At 45.2% G+C, this 17,264-nt stretch overlaps 1 protein-coding gene across 5 annotated transcripts in view; it reads right to left on the bottom strand.

Moving 5' to 3' along the window:
* REEP1 (receptor accessory protein 1) overlaps positions 1–17,264 on the bottom strand; it is a 63,370-nt gene that overhangs the window by 23,634 nt on the left and 22,472 nt on the right. For 4 of the 5 annotated variants that reach the window (XM_032108336.1, XM_032108341.1, XM_032108339.1 and 1 more), the window contains exons 2-5: positions 12,525–12,597; positions 9,657–9,733; positions 7,688–7,808; positions 6,022–6,135 (exon numbers count right to left, since the gene is read on the bottom strand). In XM_032108336.1, the coding sequence (XP_031964227.1) occupies positions 6,022–6,135; positions 7,688–7,808; positions 9,657–9,733; positions 12,525–12,597 (385 nt within the window). Of the gene's footprint in view, positions 1–6,021; positions 6,136–7,687; positions 7,809–9,656; positions 9,734–12,524; positions 12,598–13,657; positions 13,984–17,264 lie in introns of those variants that run through there. The other variant, XM_032108337.1, reaches the window with a different exon arrangement.

Here is a 17,264-nt window from a genome sequence, read left to right as displayed (position 1 = left end):
TCTTGTTGGAGACACCAACCAAACAGCCAACATGAAAGAGAAACTGGAAAGAGTTACGTGGATTGTAACTCAAACAGCATTGGGATTCTATAGATTTGTGAAAAACAAATTTTAAAGACTTCTGAATAAAAGATGCATCACACATGAAAAGAATACTTCACAAAATACTGTAATCAGTGGCATGCTACCATATGTTTTAAGAAAACCATTTGTTGTTCCTCTTTACTGGTGTAACATGGCTCCAAGATCTTTGATTTTGGATCTCAAATGGAGATCCTTTAAAAGAAGCTACTTTCAAAAGCAACAAGCTCAGCCCCTCTGAGATAACAGTAATGTGTCCCCAAAGGCTTCTCAGACAGTGAACTCTAAATAACTCCTGACCTCTGCAGCTCTAGGCCACGTTACTGATCAGGGCACATGATGTGGCCATCGCAGATATGGTGCTAAGCAGATTGGCCAGAACTGTGCTTCCATATGTTTGCTCAGCAAAGGAGCACTCTCCCTCTGAGCAGGGGGATCTAATCATTACAAAGAGGCTTTATCAAGCATCTTAAGGGAAAGGATGGTCCCCACCCCCTGTCTTCCTCTTTCCCAATTCAAGTAAAGTCCAGTTCTCCACTGTTATGCCACAAAAGGCAGCGTGTCTCTCCCACACAAGTATTTTTCTCCCAGTTCCCACAGTAAAAAGATCTAAAATCGCATGGTAAATTAGGGATATAAATATTGATTTTCAGGCAATTGCACTGGCTACACCAGCCAGATACTAGAAATTAATTAGAAGATGCTGCTTGTCTAAAGAGGATAAAACCTAAATCATCACCAGCACTTCCCTCCCAGTGTCCTGGTTTAAAAAGCAGCAAATGTACTGAAAAACTTCCTGATAAATTCCCTGGGCTAAGGGGCCCTAAGGTAATGAAGCTATAACCCTCCAGGGGAAGGTGAGTCCAAAGGTGGAAATAGGAATGAATAGAATAGAAATGCCAGCCCAGACAGGTGGTCTGGGAACTGCTGAGGCTGCACTCCTGAGCATTAGTTAAGGAGGTGGCTGCACACCCTGAAACGCTCCTGCTTGTCTGCGTGCCTGCTCCTTTTAGCGCTACGTGGCACGACTGCTGGCTCTGACAGCACCACGAACCACATTTCCCCACGCATGAAAGGCTCCCGGACTGTTTCTCAGACTTATTAGGCACAAATGGGCTTTTCACTGACACCAGTCATGCGTGCCTGCTCCCTCCACCTCATTTATCTTCTCCTGCCAAGGCTCTGTGCCCACTGCCAGCACCACGCCGTGCCCTGCTCCCCTGCGTAAAAGCGGGCACGCAATGGGCCACAGCATCAGGTGCTCTGCCACCTTACCCACAGCAGGACAGGAAAAAGGCAGGGGAAGGTACATTATCAGAAACTTCTGGAGTACACTGATCTGTTGGCAGTGGGATGTTTTCTCCAGATCTCCTTTGAAAATCAGAGTTGAGGCTGCAACTTGGGGATGGTTAAGTGGTTGGGAGCAGGATTTGTCTTCAGGTGGGGAAAGATGTTGGACTGTTTGGCAGAATTGGTTTGTAAAGGGTGGGGAATAATAATCCAAACAGGATCTGGGATACCCAGGAGCTTGAAAGAGAGAATGAGAGAGCTGGGAAGAGTATAAAACTGGTGAAGTGTGGGCTGTAGAAAAAAAGGAGGCAATGGCAGAGCTGGGCAGCCTCTGGGAAGGCCAGCAGGGATAGAAGAGTTGGGGACTGGGGACATGGCAAAGGGGTAGGAGGCTCAAGGTGACAGGTGAGGATAAGTGCTGGGAGTGTGGTGACAGCAAGGGAGTACATACAGGTGCACTGGAGAAGGCTGGTGCTGCCTCCAAGCCTTTGGTGCCTCTCCTTGCTGCAGCCATGTGTGTCCCAGCTGCTTACACTGAAACCTGACTGATGGCAATGAAAAGCCCACTTATGCCCAGGATCCATCTGATGGATGCACTGCCTGGCCAAGGCTTTGCAGCTGCCCCACAACTGGGGCTGTAAAAACTCTGCTGCTACTGTTCCACTTCTGCTGTGACCCAAAAGCAAGCTCCTTTCTTGCACCTCTTCTCCCCACCAAGGTGAGCTGGAAAACAGTGGTTGTCAGTGCCCAGGGCTTCTTCAGGAATGGAAATGGCTGAATTAGCTGAAACTAATTGAAAACACACAAAGAGCAGCAGGATTTACTGCCTGGTCATTTAATCCTACCACTTAGGACTGACCCACTTGAAGCCACTACATGTGACAGAATCATCAAGTGATGAGGACAGGATTAGAGCTCCAAATGAGATTATGCTCCTTGGTGGGGATGTGAGCTGCTGGGGGCAGGGAAAAGATCTGTGTTGAGTACCTAGCAGGGGTAATAAGACCAGATATCCAACGTTCTGTTTGCCTAGTGAGCATCAAAAATAGACTCTCCAGAGAGAGAGAAAACACCCAAGTGAGCCAGCTGGGCAGACTCGGGGTGCTTGGGACACTGACAGCTCCTTAGCCTGTAAAATGAACTGGCACAGGTTTGTGCCAGCATTAGCACTACTGTGGCTTCAAAACAAAACAGAGCAGGGGAAGGGAGCAGGAGGAGGGGAAAGGACAAGCCTGCAGCTGGCTAACTGAAACCATAGGATATTTAAGATAAAAAAAGGAAAGGGCCAGGGAATCAGAGATAAGGAAGTTGTGGCTGTGCACAGCTTGCAGCATCTTAGCCCGCAGTAAATATGTAAGCAGCAGCCTGTCACACACAAATGGTAATCAGAGAGCCAGACACATTGTGCTGCACGAATAAAAAGATGATGGATAAACAGAATGGATAAAAAAATATGATGGACAAAAAGAATGGATAAAAACAATATGATGGATAAAAAGAATTAAGAGATGGGTCTTGCCCAAAGATCTTATCATGAAAGACAAAAGACCATAATGGATCACAGCTCAGACAGAAAGGAGAGGACAGGGCTATGCACAGTGTGAGTCATGTTCTCCAGGTAGAGGAGCCTTTAGATTTCAGCTCATTTACTGAAAACAGATCTGTACAGAGTCCCTTTTCAGCCCAGCAGCTCACTGTGTATTGCCACCGCATGATGTTGATTTGCAAAGTCTGAGGGCCTATTTCTGCATACAAAAGCATCTTTTCCTCGCCCAGTAATCCAAGTGAAGCAGTAAATAATCCTCACATTCACTTGCTGGTAAAAGCCATGTTTTCCGTGGAAGCTGCAGAAGCTCAGAGCTTCTGAATAAATCATCATCTCTGTAGGTTCCAAATTTAACACAATCCTTTAAAGGCTGAAACCGAATGAACAGGCTCCCTTTCCCATCTACACTCAACAGTTATCACAGACTGGCTGGATACCCTTAAACCTTGGCATTGGGAAAGCCACGGTAAGCCTTAGAAATAGTATTCTCTTTCCTCCCTCCCTGGAAACTTCCCCCTAAGGACAGCACCGCAGTCTGGTCTGGCATCTGTCTGCTCAAAGTGTTTTCCAGATAATTAGTCATTTAAACTTCTCTCACACACGATAATCTGGCTCAGTTATACCTTCTCAAGTGAGCGAGTAAGGGCGCTGACATGTAGTTGACAGCAGCTGAAAACCAGGGCAACAGAAACTGTTCCCACCCCTGCCTGCTGTATCGCTCCTCTCTGGGAAAACTCCCTCCACAGCAGCAGGGCCAGCTACATGGAGACACATCCACACCCACCCAATCACATCCTGAACACCTGAGGAACCCCAGCTCAGCAGTTCTGCACTGCAGCACACCAGGCTGTAACTCACACCAGGCAGCTCTCCCTGCCAGAACAGCGGCACATTCCGTCTCAGAAGGGCAAGGGACACAAGCTGCTTTAACCATTCCTGGATATTACACTGGGAATGGATTGGGGTGTAGTTCCATGACCAGCACAGCTAATCCATCTGCTTCCCAAGACCAGGAAGGGATGATCTTGCTTTCCTTTCCTCTGACCATGCTCCTCACCATGCAGCTCAATCCTTTTCCTTATGCTGGCTCGGGCACTTGAGATACATTTGTGGGCTCAAAACAACATATCCTTTTCTTTTTCTCTCAGGATTAACTTTCTGATAGATTAGAGTTAACCTGAGGAGGTCCAGAGTGCTGGTGCACACTGGGAGCTGGAGCATTACCCCATTTTGGAGGAGGAGAGCTGTCAGATTGGTTCATACTCTGTTGGATCTGCACCCTGAGGCACACAGAAACAAACAACTTGCTGGAGGCCACTAGCCAAAGTAGTGAAGGAAGCCAGGGGTCCTATTTTTCCTCACATATCCAGAGTAATTTAAATGTCAAGGCTGAAGGAAATACATGAACAGTCCTTGCTTTGTTGTAAAAATCAATCTATTCAATAACAACTTCTCAATCTTATTAACAAATCATTTTCCCCTCCCCAAAGTAGTGTGCAGGACAGAATCTTCTGGCGTATTTACAGGTTGCAGTATCTTAACAGTTTTCTCTCAAGTTGTGTTGGCAGATGTGCAACACAACAATACCACGAGTCACTGAGTTGTCTTCTTCCACCACTGAATGGGGAGTTTCATCAACTATGAAAAACAACAGCTTCCTTGTACCATGGAGACTCTTCCCTCTTTCCCCCATTGCCACTGGAGCCACATTTGAAGGCAGAGAGATTATTCAGAAAAACACCAGAAAACTGGAAGAGTGGGAAGGAAAACTGCTGCTGACTGTTCACTCCAGTTGAACAGCTGATGCAGACACTGTTGCAGTCCTGACGGAGGAACAGGTTGGCACTGTGGGTTTGGGTTACTGTTGAGCTTCTCATATTCAGGAGCTACCTAGACAGGAGCCAGAATTCCTCTGGGATTCACACATAGTTTCTCACTGTGTCCTAAAAACAGCTCTAGCACAGACAGTCTGCAGCACCTTGTAGGAAGGGGCTCAGAGCAAAGGCAGTGCTGCAAAACTGGCATTCCTGGAGCCTATTTATGTCCCCAGTGTGACTTCTTCAGGCTTACATGGCAGCAGCAAAAGTGTTAAGTGTACTGAAGGCATCACACAAATGTTATTTCATTGGGCATATGAAATATGCACTGCCCTAGCTCCACGTTTATCCCAGGTTTCAGTCCAGATTTGGATTATCTCACAGTCCCTGGGTTAGAAGAGCCTCTCTACTGAAGAACAACAGTTCAGGAGAAGACAGGCCTGACAACATAGTCTGCACAATGCTAGGCAGGGAAAAGGGAGGCAATTTTTGGGTTTTGCATATCCTTGTGATCCCATGAGCATGGCACACCCCTTGGACTCCCCAATTCTGTAGCACCTTGCACTCAACAGGCTTTATAGATTTTATGGTATTTGGCCTCCCAAGGATGCATTATGCATTTTTACAAAAAGTAAGGCCAAGATATACTAAAGTGATGTGCCTGAAGTCATAGGAAAAGCATTTGGCAGAGGAAAATATCTTCCTTCAACTCCCATTCTCATGTTTTTCCTACTACCAGTACCCTCCTTGTCCATATGTTTCTAACTATCCTTTTGCAACACATGTTGTAGCCAAGCCTCACCCCCAAAACACACTGTGCACATCGACTCTAAGCCATGATAGCCCATGGCCAGAGGGCAGGACCACAAAACGCAGTTATCAAGTCCTTGCAGCTTTTATGCAAGAAAAGGAACAACAGATAACAGCTATTTCCTGGTTTTGACTCTAAGCCAGGAAGAGAGTACAGGATACACCCCTTCAGATGAAACCCCCCCCCCCCTTTCAATATCTACTCATCCTCCAAAAGCAACTACTGGCACTTCCCATTCACTCTTCCATAAACATCTCTGCAGAGAATTATACACCTGTTATGTTACGTGTATGCCTCACAGAAGAACTTTTTGTCTTCATGAACTTCATCCTCTTTCCCGCCACTACACAAATTATAGGTCACTATACAAAATCAGTGAGAGAATCTCTACCCCCACCATCCTCCCCCTGTGGCTGCTGCTGGCAATGGATGCAGATGAGATGTTAATGAGCCACCATCCTGACCTACACCATTACCTTTGAAGCTGCCATGACGGCTGCCGTGGCTGCGACGTTCAGCCCCCGCTTCCCGAAGTGCACAAGGGCATCGTAGCTCCGGTCTTTTGCCTGGATGAGGCAGTCATCGATCTCCTGTCAGAGCAGACAACAAAACAAACAATTAAAAAAGCACAAGAAGGACAAGCTCAGGCTTATGCTCCCAGCCTCAAACTCTTGGTAGAGTCAGGTCATCCTTTATGGAGGTAGATGTCCTCCATTTCCTCCACCATGGCTGGAGAGAAGTTCACAGCCAACATTTGCAAAGAGGAAGAGTTTGCTGGGGGGCAGTAACTCCCATTGCAGGGCTTGGGAACTCTTTATTCTACAAGTGGAAGATTGGGACCCAAAGTTGGGGTCCTGGAAGCAAGAGAAATCTGCCTGAGCAGCATGGACCAATAGCCATTTGCAAACCACGCACTCTAAAGACAAACGGGATTGCCTCATAGTTAAAAATAATCATATGATCACACTGGGCAGCTGAAGCTGCACTGCCCTGTGTTCAGGACAGGTGGTCTCAGAAATATCTGAGATATCTCTGCACATCATGGCAGTCCCCAGCTTCAGATGCCCGTGGAATTGGTAGGCCCAGAGCTTCTGGGCTTTGGTGCTGCTCAATATACAGTGAAACCATTAGGAAGGTTCCTGCCCTTATTCTCCCTTCCTCAAGACATTAGGGTCTGGACGATACTGATGGCAGTGATCCTAGTACTCAGCTGGTGGATGTGCTGCATTAGTAGGGACTGGAGGCTGTGAGGAGTTGCTGGCTGCTCTCCCTATTCCCCATAGGCAAGAGGTGGCAACTCAAAATGCATGAGCCCTACTTGGGAGAAGCACAAGCAAAGGGAAGCAAAGACAGGGGATTGATCCCCACTCTCCTTCTCCAACTGTTCCCTGCATTGCCTGTGGCTAAACAGAGAGCTTTCATTTTCAAGTTGCCAATGCAGAAAACAGTTTTTCACTCAGCAGTTTGCATGTGGATATATGACCAATAGCTGTTCTTGGCCCATTAATTCACATGAGCCAAATGGATCTGCCTGACAGTGTCCCATTCACAGCCACAGGAGTCTCCTAGGCAGGCAAATGATCCAAGCTGTAACGTCCCTCTCCCAAAATTAGCATCCTTAATTTGAGCAAGACATTCTTTAACCCAGGACCTCAATATGCTACCTGCCTTTTTTCACCACACTACACAGCCAGGCATGTGCTTGCTAAGCCCATTTTAGACTGCCTGGGCTGTTTGTCTCATTGCTGTACAATGTTTTAGGCAGAGCTGGGAACAAAGTTGAGGAGTCCTGGCTGCCAGACCAAGTTTCTCTATTTGTTATATCCAGCCACAACAGAACACTCTAGCTATAATCAGCCAGTACATATAAAGCAGCTCAGGAGGTATTTTTATCCCCCTCCCTCCCAACTTCTCCACTGCACAAAGATGAGTTAATAAGTGTGAGTGCACTGAACAGATGCCAGTATTTAAAAACACAACAACCACAAAGAACAAAAACACCAACCAAAAGGAGGGGATCAAATGATAGAGGAAGAGAATCAGCAACTCCCAATCCTTCCATGAAAATGAATGATACAGGGACTGGAATAAACACACCATAGTTCTGTTCCACCCAGAGAGGACCCAGGCACCCGTGATTACCTTTTCTTTTGAAGACAGTGTTGGATGGACAAATTTCCTGTACAAGAGGCTGGAGCCTTTTGTGTATGGAGACAGAAGCCAAGCTACAAAAGCTATTTTGAGTTCATAGTAGAATGGAAACCTAGAAGAAAAAGAGGGTTACTGTCTACTCCCAGTTTAACCACTGCCCTTAATTAGAGATGCTCAGCGCAGGTAGGGATTTGCCAGCCTAGCTCAAGGCAACTTTTGCTTACCAAGGAATCTAAAGATTAAAGCATATTGACTCAGTTTTGAACACATCTCAATGAGGCATGTGGGCGAATCTTTACTTGGTTATCAGGACCATTATTTAATGGTCTGGAAGAGATTCTGCTGTGTGATAAAAGGAGCTTTCTAAATGCAAAGATCACAGGTGCTGCCTTCACAGTATCCCCGTCACTGTCAGAGAGCAAAGAACAAACCAGCAAACCAACATTTCATTGATATATTTATGCACTTTCTATCTCTCTGCCTTTCAGCTTTTAAGATAACACTTACATGACTGAAACTGAAATACAAGAACCTTTGTTGTCCAAGCATCATAAAGGTGCAGATCTGCACCGACTTTCAGATGGGGCTGCAAAATATGGAGGACATTAACAACAGGACATGCTTTAGCTGTAACAAGCAGCCAGGGACATCCTGAGATTAAATTATCCAGACTTTTCTGGAGGGCAAAGCCCAGAGCCCAAGACTGGCCAGCCAGCAGCATCTTCCTGTGGGCAGGCATGTTGCTGCCAGCAGTGTGATGAACAATTGCTACCCTTTGTAGGAAGGAGCAAGCAAGAGCAGTGCAGAGACCTGTGGTGGCTGTGGACCAGCCCAGCTGGACTCAGACAGGCTCCTGCTGTGCCACACAGCACTGCCACAAGCCAGCCGGGCCAGCCAGCACCCAGGTCTGACCCAAGCAGCCTCTGCAATGCTCTACTCTGAGCATGAATGTGCCAGGCTGATCTCCCACCTCAATGAGGATCTCTACAGCACACTCGATTTCACAGGCTGGATAAGCCCTCTGCCATTCCTCCTGACAGAACCACATAACTCATCCTCTAAAAACAAAGCTCCAGATGAACACAAGGGAGGTAGATCTGCATGAAAATTAGATAGACAATAATGTCTTTTATCTCCTTTTCAATAGATCTGACATGTTGCCAAGTTCTCCTGATCTCCTTTGTCTGGAGGACTCACTCAAGGCATGCCATGCTATGCAGGAACAGGCTGTAAGTAAGGGCTATGCACTACAGTCAAATTTTCATCCTAAAGTCTACTGATCTCACTGGTTTCTGGTAGAAAGGCTTTACTATAAAGAGCAACCAAGCAACAAACACTTCCAAACCTGAGCATCCAAAAGGAACTGAATCTGATAACTGGGCATTTATGTGCTCTCGTCCTGATAGAGGCCACCAGGAATCCTTCCACTGGCACCAGAGAGCCACATCAGTGTGAGCTGTCACTGTCCTCCATCAGACCAGCCTAACCAAGAATGGGTCTGACAAAACAGCTCAGATGCAACCACCCACACAACAACCTACAAAGTCTTGTGCCGCAGGGCTGTTTGTACCTGATCCACAGTCTCTGTATTTACTGTAGGATACAGCCAGGCACATCTAGAGCTCTGCCTGTAGCTAAATCAACTGTTATTTATGTGATGACCTCTGCAAGCATCCAGCTGGGCAGTCAGCTGTGCCTCTATGACAGGCAGGGCCTGAGACTCCAGTAATGATTTCCCACTAACGAGATACCACTGAGCCCTTCCACTTCTTTCTTGTTTTTCTTGTGACAGCACTGAGAAAGGAAGCATGTCTCCTGCAGACAAAAACCCTCTATGCACCCGAAGCTGCTGAACCCCTGTACAGGAGTTAGTGCACTTTTGTGCGCCTTTTTTCCCCTTGTAAACATTTCCATTTTCTTTTCATCTCATGCCAAAGAGCCTCTCCCCTCTGGTGCTTACCAGCAAAGAAAGATATCCGTGAATGTCTCTGCTGTCGTGAAGAGCGCGAATATGATCCAGTACATCATCCATTTGACCTGGTAAGCAAAAACAGTCTCAAACTATCTCTTACAGGCACAAGTGCACAGAGTAACTCTCACAGGAAAAAAAATTCTTACCCCCCTCACCCTCCCTGCTGTGTATTTAGCAATTACTGTGGACTTGAAGGTGCCAGTTTGCCCCACTTCAGCACATAACACGTGTCAGATTTACACAGCCCTTGGGAAGGTGACTGTGGCCTTTAGGACTGGTCTCAGGAAAAGAAGAGCAGCCTGACTCTGTCCTTACAGAAACTCCACTGGCCAGTAGAGCATGGCAGCCCTATGACAGGGCATTAAAAATCTCACTTGGCTCATGTTAAGAGCAAATGTTAATATAATTTGTTGGCCAAGCTCCAGTTAAGACAAAATGTAATTACTTACATAACATCTATAGCCAGGAAAAGGTGAAGAGGTAACAGCCCACCCCATAATGCAGGGTTCAGGAGCACAATCAACTCGCCACAATGTACTGAATCAGGGGGCACCCCTGGAGTGGCTGTGCCTGCTCGAACCCACACCCAGCGCAGTGACAAGGACAAGGGCAATAACTTAAATCCCTTGCCTGGGGCTTAGGGAGGAGTGTTTTACCTCACACTGGTAGTGAGAGCATGTGCTGTGCTGTCTCTGTTCAGCTACAGAAACTCCACTGCCATGGATGGATGGTTTCTTTCGGAACCACAGCAACAGAGTCTTTGGGGATGGTGACTTGGTCAGATAAACTGTAGCACCTCAAGTAATTCAGGAATTTGGGAATTCCTGTCACTGAGCACTAAATGGCATTTCAAAGCACAGTTCAACTGTTCTGATGTACGTAGTATTGGTTCTTCTTAGGATGGAAAAAGATGGTCAGACAAAGGTTGTTAATTTAACTGACAACTGTTGTTTAATTAGGTGTTTCTGAAAATGGAGATTCCCAAGCAGCTTTGCTGGAATGTTAGAAAGCTTAAGGAAGTAAAATCCATGAAAATCCATGAATTAGAGAATTGGACCATGTTAGCTAAGGCTGGTATAATTGCAATAGACTAAGGAGAGGTTGGAGGGAAGACAGTACAAGAGGGACACCTACACCAGGTGCTGCTCTGGGGAATGGAAGATGGAGGCATCAACAAATCTGGATCTCACCAGCTTGGAAATTATATCCCCATCTTCTCCCCAATACAGTGGGAACAGTACTGGTAGTCTCCATCTCCCTGTAGGTACTGGAATTATCCCCTAAGCACCTGTCCCTCTGCTACATAACTGCCCTCCTGGGATTTATATTTATGTGTATATTTATATTTAGTGTTACAACAATAATGGCACTGCCAAATGCCTGAGAGCATCATCTTCCCAGGGCAGTTTCTGCCAGACTTTTTACATAACTGATTCCTCAGAGCCTCAGTGCCAGCATGGCTCTCTCAGTTAGACCTTACTGCCAGCAAAACTTTTAAACCCAAACCAAGACCTCGTGTAGATGGGCTTGGATCAGCCTAAAACATCTATCAAAATTACTATTACCAAGCAGAATAAAATTAGAGTGATATAAGTTTTGACTAATAAATGAAGGTTCCTCCTGTGTTAGTGTAAATTATTACTTCCTTTTTTTTTTTTTTTTTTAATCAGGCCTTAATGGATACATTGCCACAACTGCTGCATTAAACTGAAATCAATTGTAAAGGCAGACCAGGTCTTAGATCAGCTGCTCTCACATTTGCGTCACAACCACAAGTGTCTGATGTGAGTTCCTCTTTTACAATTAAATTTCCAACAGGAATTGGACCCTTCAACAAAATACCTTCCAGAAAGGGACTATGGAAACGTTAAGTATCAATGGCAGACCCTGCTTGGAAATGCTTGTGCATGTCTTCAGCATTTTCAAGCAAAGCATGTACAGGCTCTGAGAGGCACAGCTGTGCAAGGGCTGCAGAGACATTTTGCCTTAAGTATCTGCTATGATCTGTAACACTTACGATTCTCAAAATACCCAAAACCACCTTCTGAAGGAGGAAAATTATAAACAAAACTCTTAGCAGCCACAATGAGTCCCAGATTGAGCTTGCACTAAAGATTTAATGGGATAGACATCTATGCTGTTATCCAGATGAGAAAATGGGCTTGTTATCCCTGGGATCTTGAGAGGATTGAAGAGTCAAGATCTGGAGGCTGAGCTGGGTTCAATGAAGTTAACAGAGTTCAGATTGTGAAGGGCACTACAAATCCTACAGGACCCCAACAGCATCCAAGTGCTTTTGATTCTCCCATATTTCACTTTCGCTGATTGTCCCATATGCCTTTAGAAACCAGGGCCCAGGGAAGATTTTTCAGCAAAAAGAAAAAAGAGAGCACACCCAGCTCCAGACCTGCCTGTAAATAGGTCGCTCTGCAAGGAAGGATGTTTCTGTCTGAGGATTCAGTCATATCTACTTGGAGTTGCCTCCTCTTATCCTTGTTTTGAATGAGCAGCTAAAGCTTCAAGGCTTTTTGAAAAGGCTTTGATTTATGCTGCTCTTCAGAAACAAAGGAGAGCACACAAAGCTCAGGATGCCAAATGCCTTTTAAGTCAGCTGTATATCTCACCACCAGAGGAACAGCACACATTTGTCAAGGAGCACATCAGCTCTGCACAGGAGCCAGAAGCAAAAACCCAAGTCTCATTTGTGCCCAGCAATCAACCAGCCCACCTTCAGGCCAGTCTGCCCCTTGCACTGCTTTATGAGCTTTCCCAGAACACAGGCAACACCTTTACAATGTGGTGAGGAGCAATCTTAGAAAACAACCCCCCAGCACAGCCACAAACCTCATTACTCACATATTCTTTGATGTCCTTTGATTTCACGGCTTTGTAAGAATAATATGCAGGGTAAAGTGTGCCAAATATAAGCCTGGGAAAAAACAAACAAATAATAAACGGATTAAATTGATTTGCTCTCACAGGGAAAGATTTTTTTTTTCCTGTATTTTAAATGTGGGTTTTGCCCTGGTAAAAAATGTTAGGATTTGATTTAAGCTTGAGTACATTAAGTGCAGTACAGGAGTGATTTTGCATCACTGAATTCAGAGCAGCTATTGCCAGTGACTTGAATGAAGAGCAGAGATTCAGGCTGATTTTCCTTTTGCAACGGTTTCCAAAGCTGTACCTTATGAGTTACACACAAAACAAAATAACCAAACCAAACAAAAAAGGCCACCACCACACTTTCAAAAGGAAATGAAAAATCTGATTTTGAAACAATCTACTGTGACACCAGGAATACGGGAGTATGGCTTTCAGAGAGAGAATTATTTATCTAAAATTCCTTCCACCTCTATTCAATGCTCTGAAAAGCTGATAGATGATGAAGCAGGATCCAAGTTATACTCGTGCAAGGGTTTGGATGCCTCATCCTACATTAAACCTGGTATAGGAAAGAACCCTGCACTGTTCAGTAAAGCCAATTTGGGCTCAGGAAAGGAGGAGGCATCTGCCCACCCAGATATGCCAACATGATCAGGCCTAAAAATCCCAGCTCTGCTGTTCTTTCAGACAGCTTCCTTTCATTTTCAAGTCTGAAAGGGATGCTGTCAGCTTCAAGATTTCATGTAAGGAAGAAACAAGGATCCGTAAGTTAAAAATAGCACTACCAAGAAAAAAACGTGGAGAATTTTTTATCCTGGGTTTTCTCTGCATCACTGCCTACATGCTTATTCACTTGGATTATTCTGGACGTAAGCATAGGCTTGTCAAAACCACTTTGCCCTGCCCAGGTTTCAGTCAGTTTAATTCAATGCAGGAGGATGATGCTGCAAAGTCTAAATTTAATAGATAGCAGGGCAATGTTTATTGGCTTGCAACTACCCATCTTTCTGTTGAAGCTTTCGCTTTAAATTCGTACAACTGTTTCCTCTGCTCCTGGGAATGAAAATGATCAATGTTTCAATCCCTAATTGTGGAGCGACACGGACCTGCAGTCATCTTTTTCCATCCTGCCAGCAGTGACTGTGTATCATGGGACTCGTAATTACAGTCAAGTCCATTACGTGCATAAGACATTAAAAATTAACACTCTGGGATATGGTGCACCATCGTACTTCCCGGAGCTCATGAAGGTATTTATGGAAGAATGGGGTGAGCCAGCACACATCTTGATTTCCAAAGCAGTGACTGAAGGCAATTTGCCTGCTATTCATCATGCTCACTGTAGCATGGCTTAGCAGAACTTGAAGCACAATGCAGACTTCAGAAAAGCAGCTACTGAGTGAGGAGATTCAACATTTTACAGAGGCTTCACAGTGGCTTCAAAAAGCTTTGCTGGAAACCGTCAGCTCCAAACATATTTCACCCAGAGGGGCTTGTGCTATCTGCAAGGATCAGATACAAACACTCAGAAAGATTCTGGGAAACCAAAAGCATTTTTGTTCCTTGCAGTATCCCACCAAATAACAACATGGGTTAAGGCAAGGACAAACACACAGACAATGGCTTGATCCTGTTCTCACTGAGGCTAATAACAAATATTCTGAGTTCAGTGGTAGCAGGACCTAATCCAGAGAAGGTAGAGTTCACAAAAAGGAAGAAAGCTACAATATTCAGAAAATAACAGCTGAGCACATGAATAATATTTTTGATTCTCCTTATAAAAAGCACTGCAATGCTGTTCTTCCTTCTTGGCCTGGGCTGGCTGCTATCTCACGCTTTTATTTCCTGCAAATAATCACTGAATGATTGATATTCATTTCCTCAGTTTGTGCTGGTAACAGAAAGTCACTGGATCCTGAGGCAGCAAATGGTTTATAGGAACACTAGAAAATAATTAGTTGCAGACAATAAATACTTGGAAAAAAAGTCCTGGGAGGGAAGGAAATTGCAGTAATTTTGCATGCGCAGAGCAAGGGACAGTTAATAAGGTGATGTGATCTCCCTAAACTGGAGATTGAGAGTTTCACTGATTTGCCTTGCAGTGTGTTGTGTGCATATATGGACATTTATTACTGCTGTGGTTTACCAGACTGAAAACTGTTTTAAGGAACGTTGGAAGCCAGTCTTGTCGCTGCTGTGGCTTATTAAGTGGCTTGGGGTCATTTAACTTCTGGGCAAACTCTACAAATAGAAGACAAAAGATGTTTGGGCATTTCTGTAAAGCATATTCAGGGTTTTTATGATAAATACTTGCATATAGGGATGTTCCAAAAAGTCTCTTGAAGTTACTGACTTCACTTGGCTCTAGATCAGGGCTGAGTACAATTGATTTAATTCAAACACACACATCAATCCTCTACCTCTTCCCTCAGTTCCTCTACCCTGCTGAAGACAATAATTCTCACTTCCCCCTCATCCAAGTTTCCTGTGTAATTAAAGTTATTGTTGATTCCTGCCTTCCTTCATCCCCATGCTCAGACTGTTGCCAAATCACTCCTTCTGCACGCTATACACAAACCCGAGGCTGATCCTTTGTCCCTCTGCCTAAGCCATAAAGTCTTTCCTTGTCCAAGTCTCCTTTCCACCTCCTCTGTGTGGTCTCTACCCCACTCAGATGCACCAGTGTTTAAACCTCTCTCCCCTGTCCCCATCACCTCCACTCCCAGTCTAACAAGCTGATGTAACTTATCTTTGCTTTCCATGCCTGAAAAACGTTGTTCCTAACTACTGCTGTTTGCTCTTTCATCACATCCCACCTTGGTCCCTTCTCTCCTTTAATGATTGCAGTGCCACCACCCTCTTCCTCTGCTGTTCCCTGTATGTATTCTCCCACATCCTGGAGCTCCTGTGCTCCTTGCTCCTCCATTGCACATCAGTCCATCACCTCCACAACAAGCTGTTCCCTGGCAGTCATCCTGACAGCTGCCAGTTTGAGAGGCAGCAGCCCAAGTCACACCAATTCCAACTGTATCATTCCCCAGTCCTCCTCATCTCTATATTCTTCTTCTGCAACACTTCTGGTGTTCTCTGAACCAGACTATAGGACCTTCAGCTTTCTTCACACATCCCCAAAATCACAGGACTGCCCCTCAGTTCCCTCCCACAGCTGCCAGCTGACCTGGGACTCGGATGCACTGTGACTCCCTCTGTGTTACGGGCACTGTCTGTCTGCCTGGTGCTGGCCAGCCAAATTAATGACCTACCTGTGGAGTCAGCACTGCAGCTTTTACCTCCTAGCAGACAGTGCTATGAGGCAATCTCCTATCCAGCAGCTAATTCTTAGGAATAATGTTGAAAATTTATGTTTGAGACCTCTTCGACCCATCTATTTGGCCACAACCACTTTCAGATCCAAAAGTTTTGCAGCAGTGGAAAAACTGACTACTTAAGTCTCATTTCCTTAGGAAAGCAGTGTCAACCCACTCCCCACCCATTTCCATCTTTCAAAGCTCCTTTGAAAGATCCGTGTACCCAGGAAAGCCTTGGCCTTTTTACCTTCTGTGCAGAAGCAGATATCCTGATCATCAAACCTCCCAGAGCTTGATGTAATTACTATATTTAAAGCTACAGAAATGCTCTGTAGTCTGGGCTAAAGCAAGCACACAGTCTCAGGGTATAGGGAGAGGCAAGGAAGTGATGACATCCATCAGTGAGTTAGGAAAATCTCTCTTGCAGCACTAAACAAATAACTACAAAGCCTTACAGCTCTTACACTGCTCCATGATGGAGGTCTACACCAATTACAATCGCCTTGAAAAAGGACAAAACAGCAGCTGTAAAGAAATCATTGAAGAGTCAAATAATTGTGCAATAGGAGGCAAAAATCTAAGTAAAAGGTTAGTCTGCCTAAAGAATAGGATAAGGATTAATGGTGAAAATCTCATAATCCTATTAGGCACCTCAGCAGCAGCAATCCCCAGTCTGGATTGTTACATGTGCTTCTGGTCATTCTTTGTCAAAAGGGACACACGAAAGCAGGAGGGGAAAGAGAAAGACAAGGAAAGTGGAACTGCAGTGGGAAAGATCCGTAAGAGGGACTGTAAAGGCTGTAATTGTGTCTTTTGCAACAAGACAAATAACAGGTTATTCACTCCTTCTCCTGATGCAGTGTAAGGGGATGCTCAACTCAATAAAGAGAATAAAGGCAAAAGGAGGGAAGAAACCCCCTCTATCTCCAGGAGGTATTATGTGCAATGGATGAACTGCATTTATTTATATAATTACATTATGCAGGATTTGGGGTTTGGTTTCCATTATTTAAGTTTACCATTAATTGACACAGGAAAGGATGAAGCTTCCCATATTGTGGGGTTTCCTGATTGTCAGGGGAAGAGTAAAGCAATTGAACTGTTGGCTCCTCTTGAGCAAACCCTGTCATATTCCAGGGGAGCAGCTGCACCATCACCAAAGCTCCTTCTGTCTCCACTTACCAGGACAGCGACAGTCAGACTTGGCTATTATATCCTTCTGTTCCTTCTCTGGATCTACTGGAGCAGTGATCCGACCATCACAGAGCACAGGCTATTCCAGATGTGACAGTATTCCTGACAGAATTTAGGCTACAGCTTGGGCAACAGCCTCAGAGCTGCTATCATGACCTGGGAGGGTCCCACACGACATCTTGAGTTCTGATTTGGTGATGCTGCTTTCCTC

This window comes from Corvus moneduloides, chromosome 5, assembly GCF_009650955.1.
Source record: "Corvus moneduloides isolate bCorMon1 chromosome 5, bCorMon1.pri, whole genome shotgun sequence".
NCBI lineage: Eukaryota > Metazoa > Chordata > Aves > Passeriformes > Corvidae > Corvus > Corvus moneduloides.
Note: the sequence above shows the minus strand (reverse complement) of the source record. Positions and strands in the feature narration are given on the sequence as shown.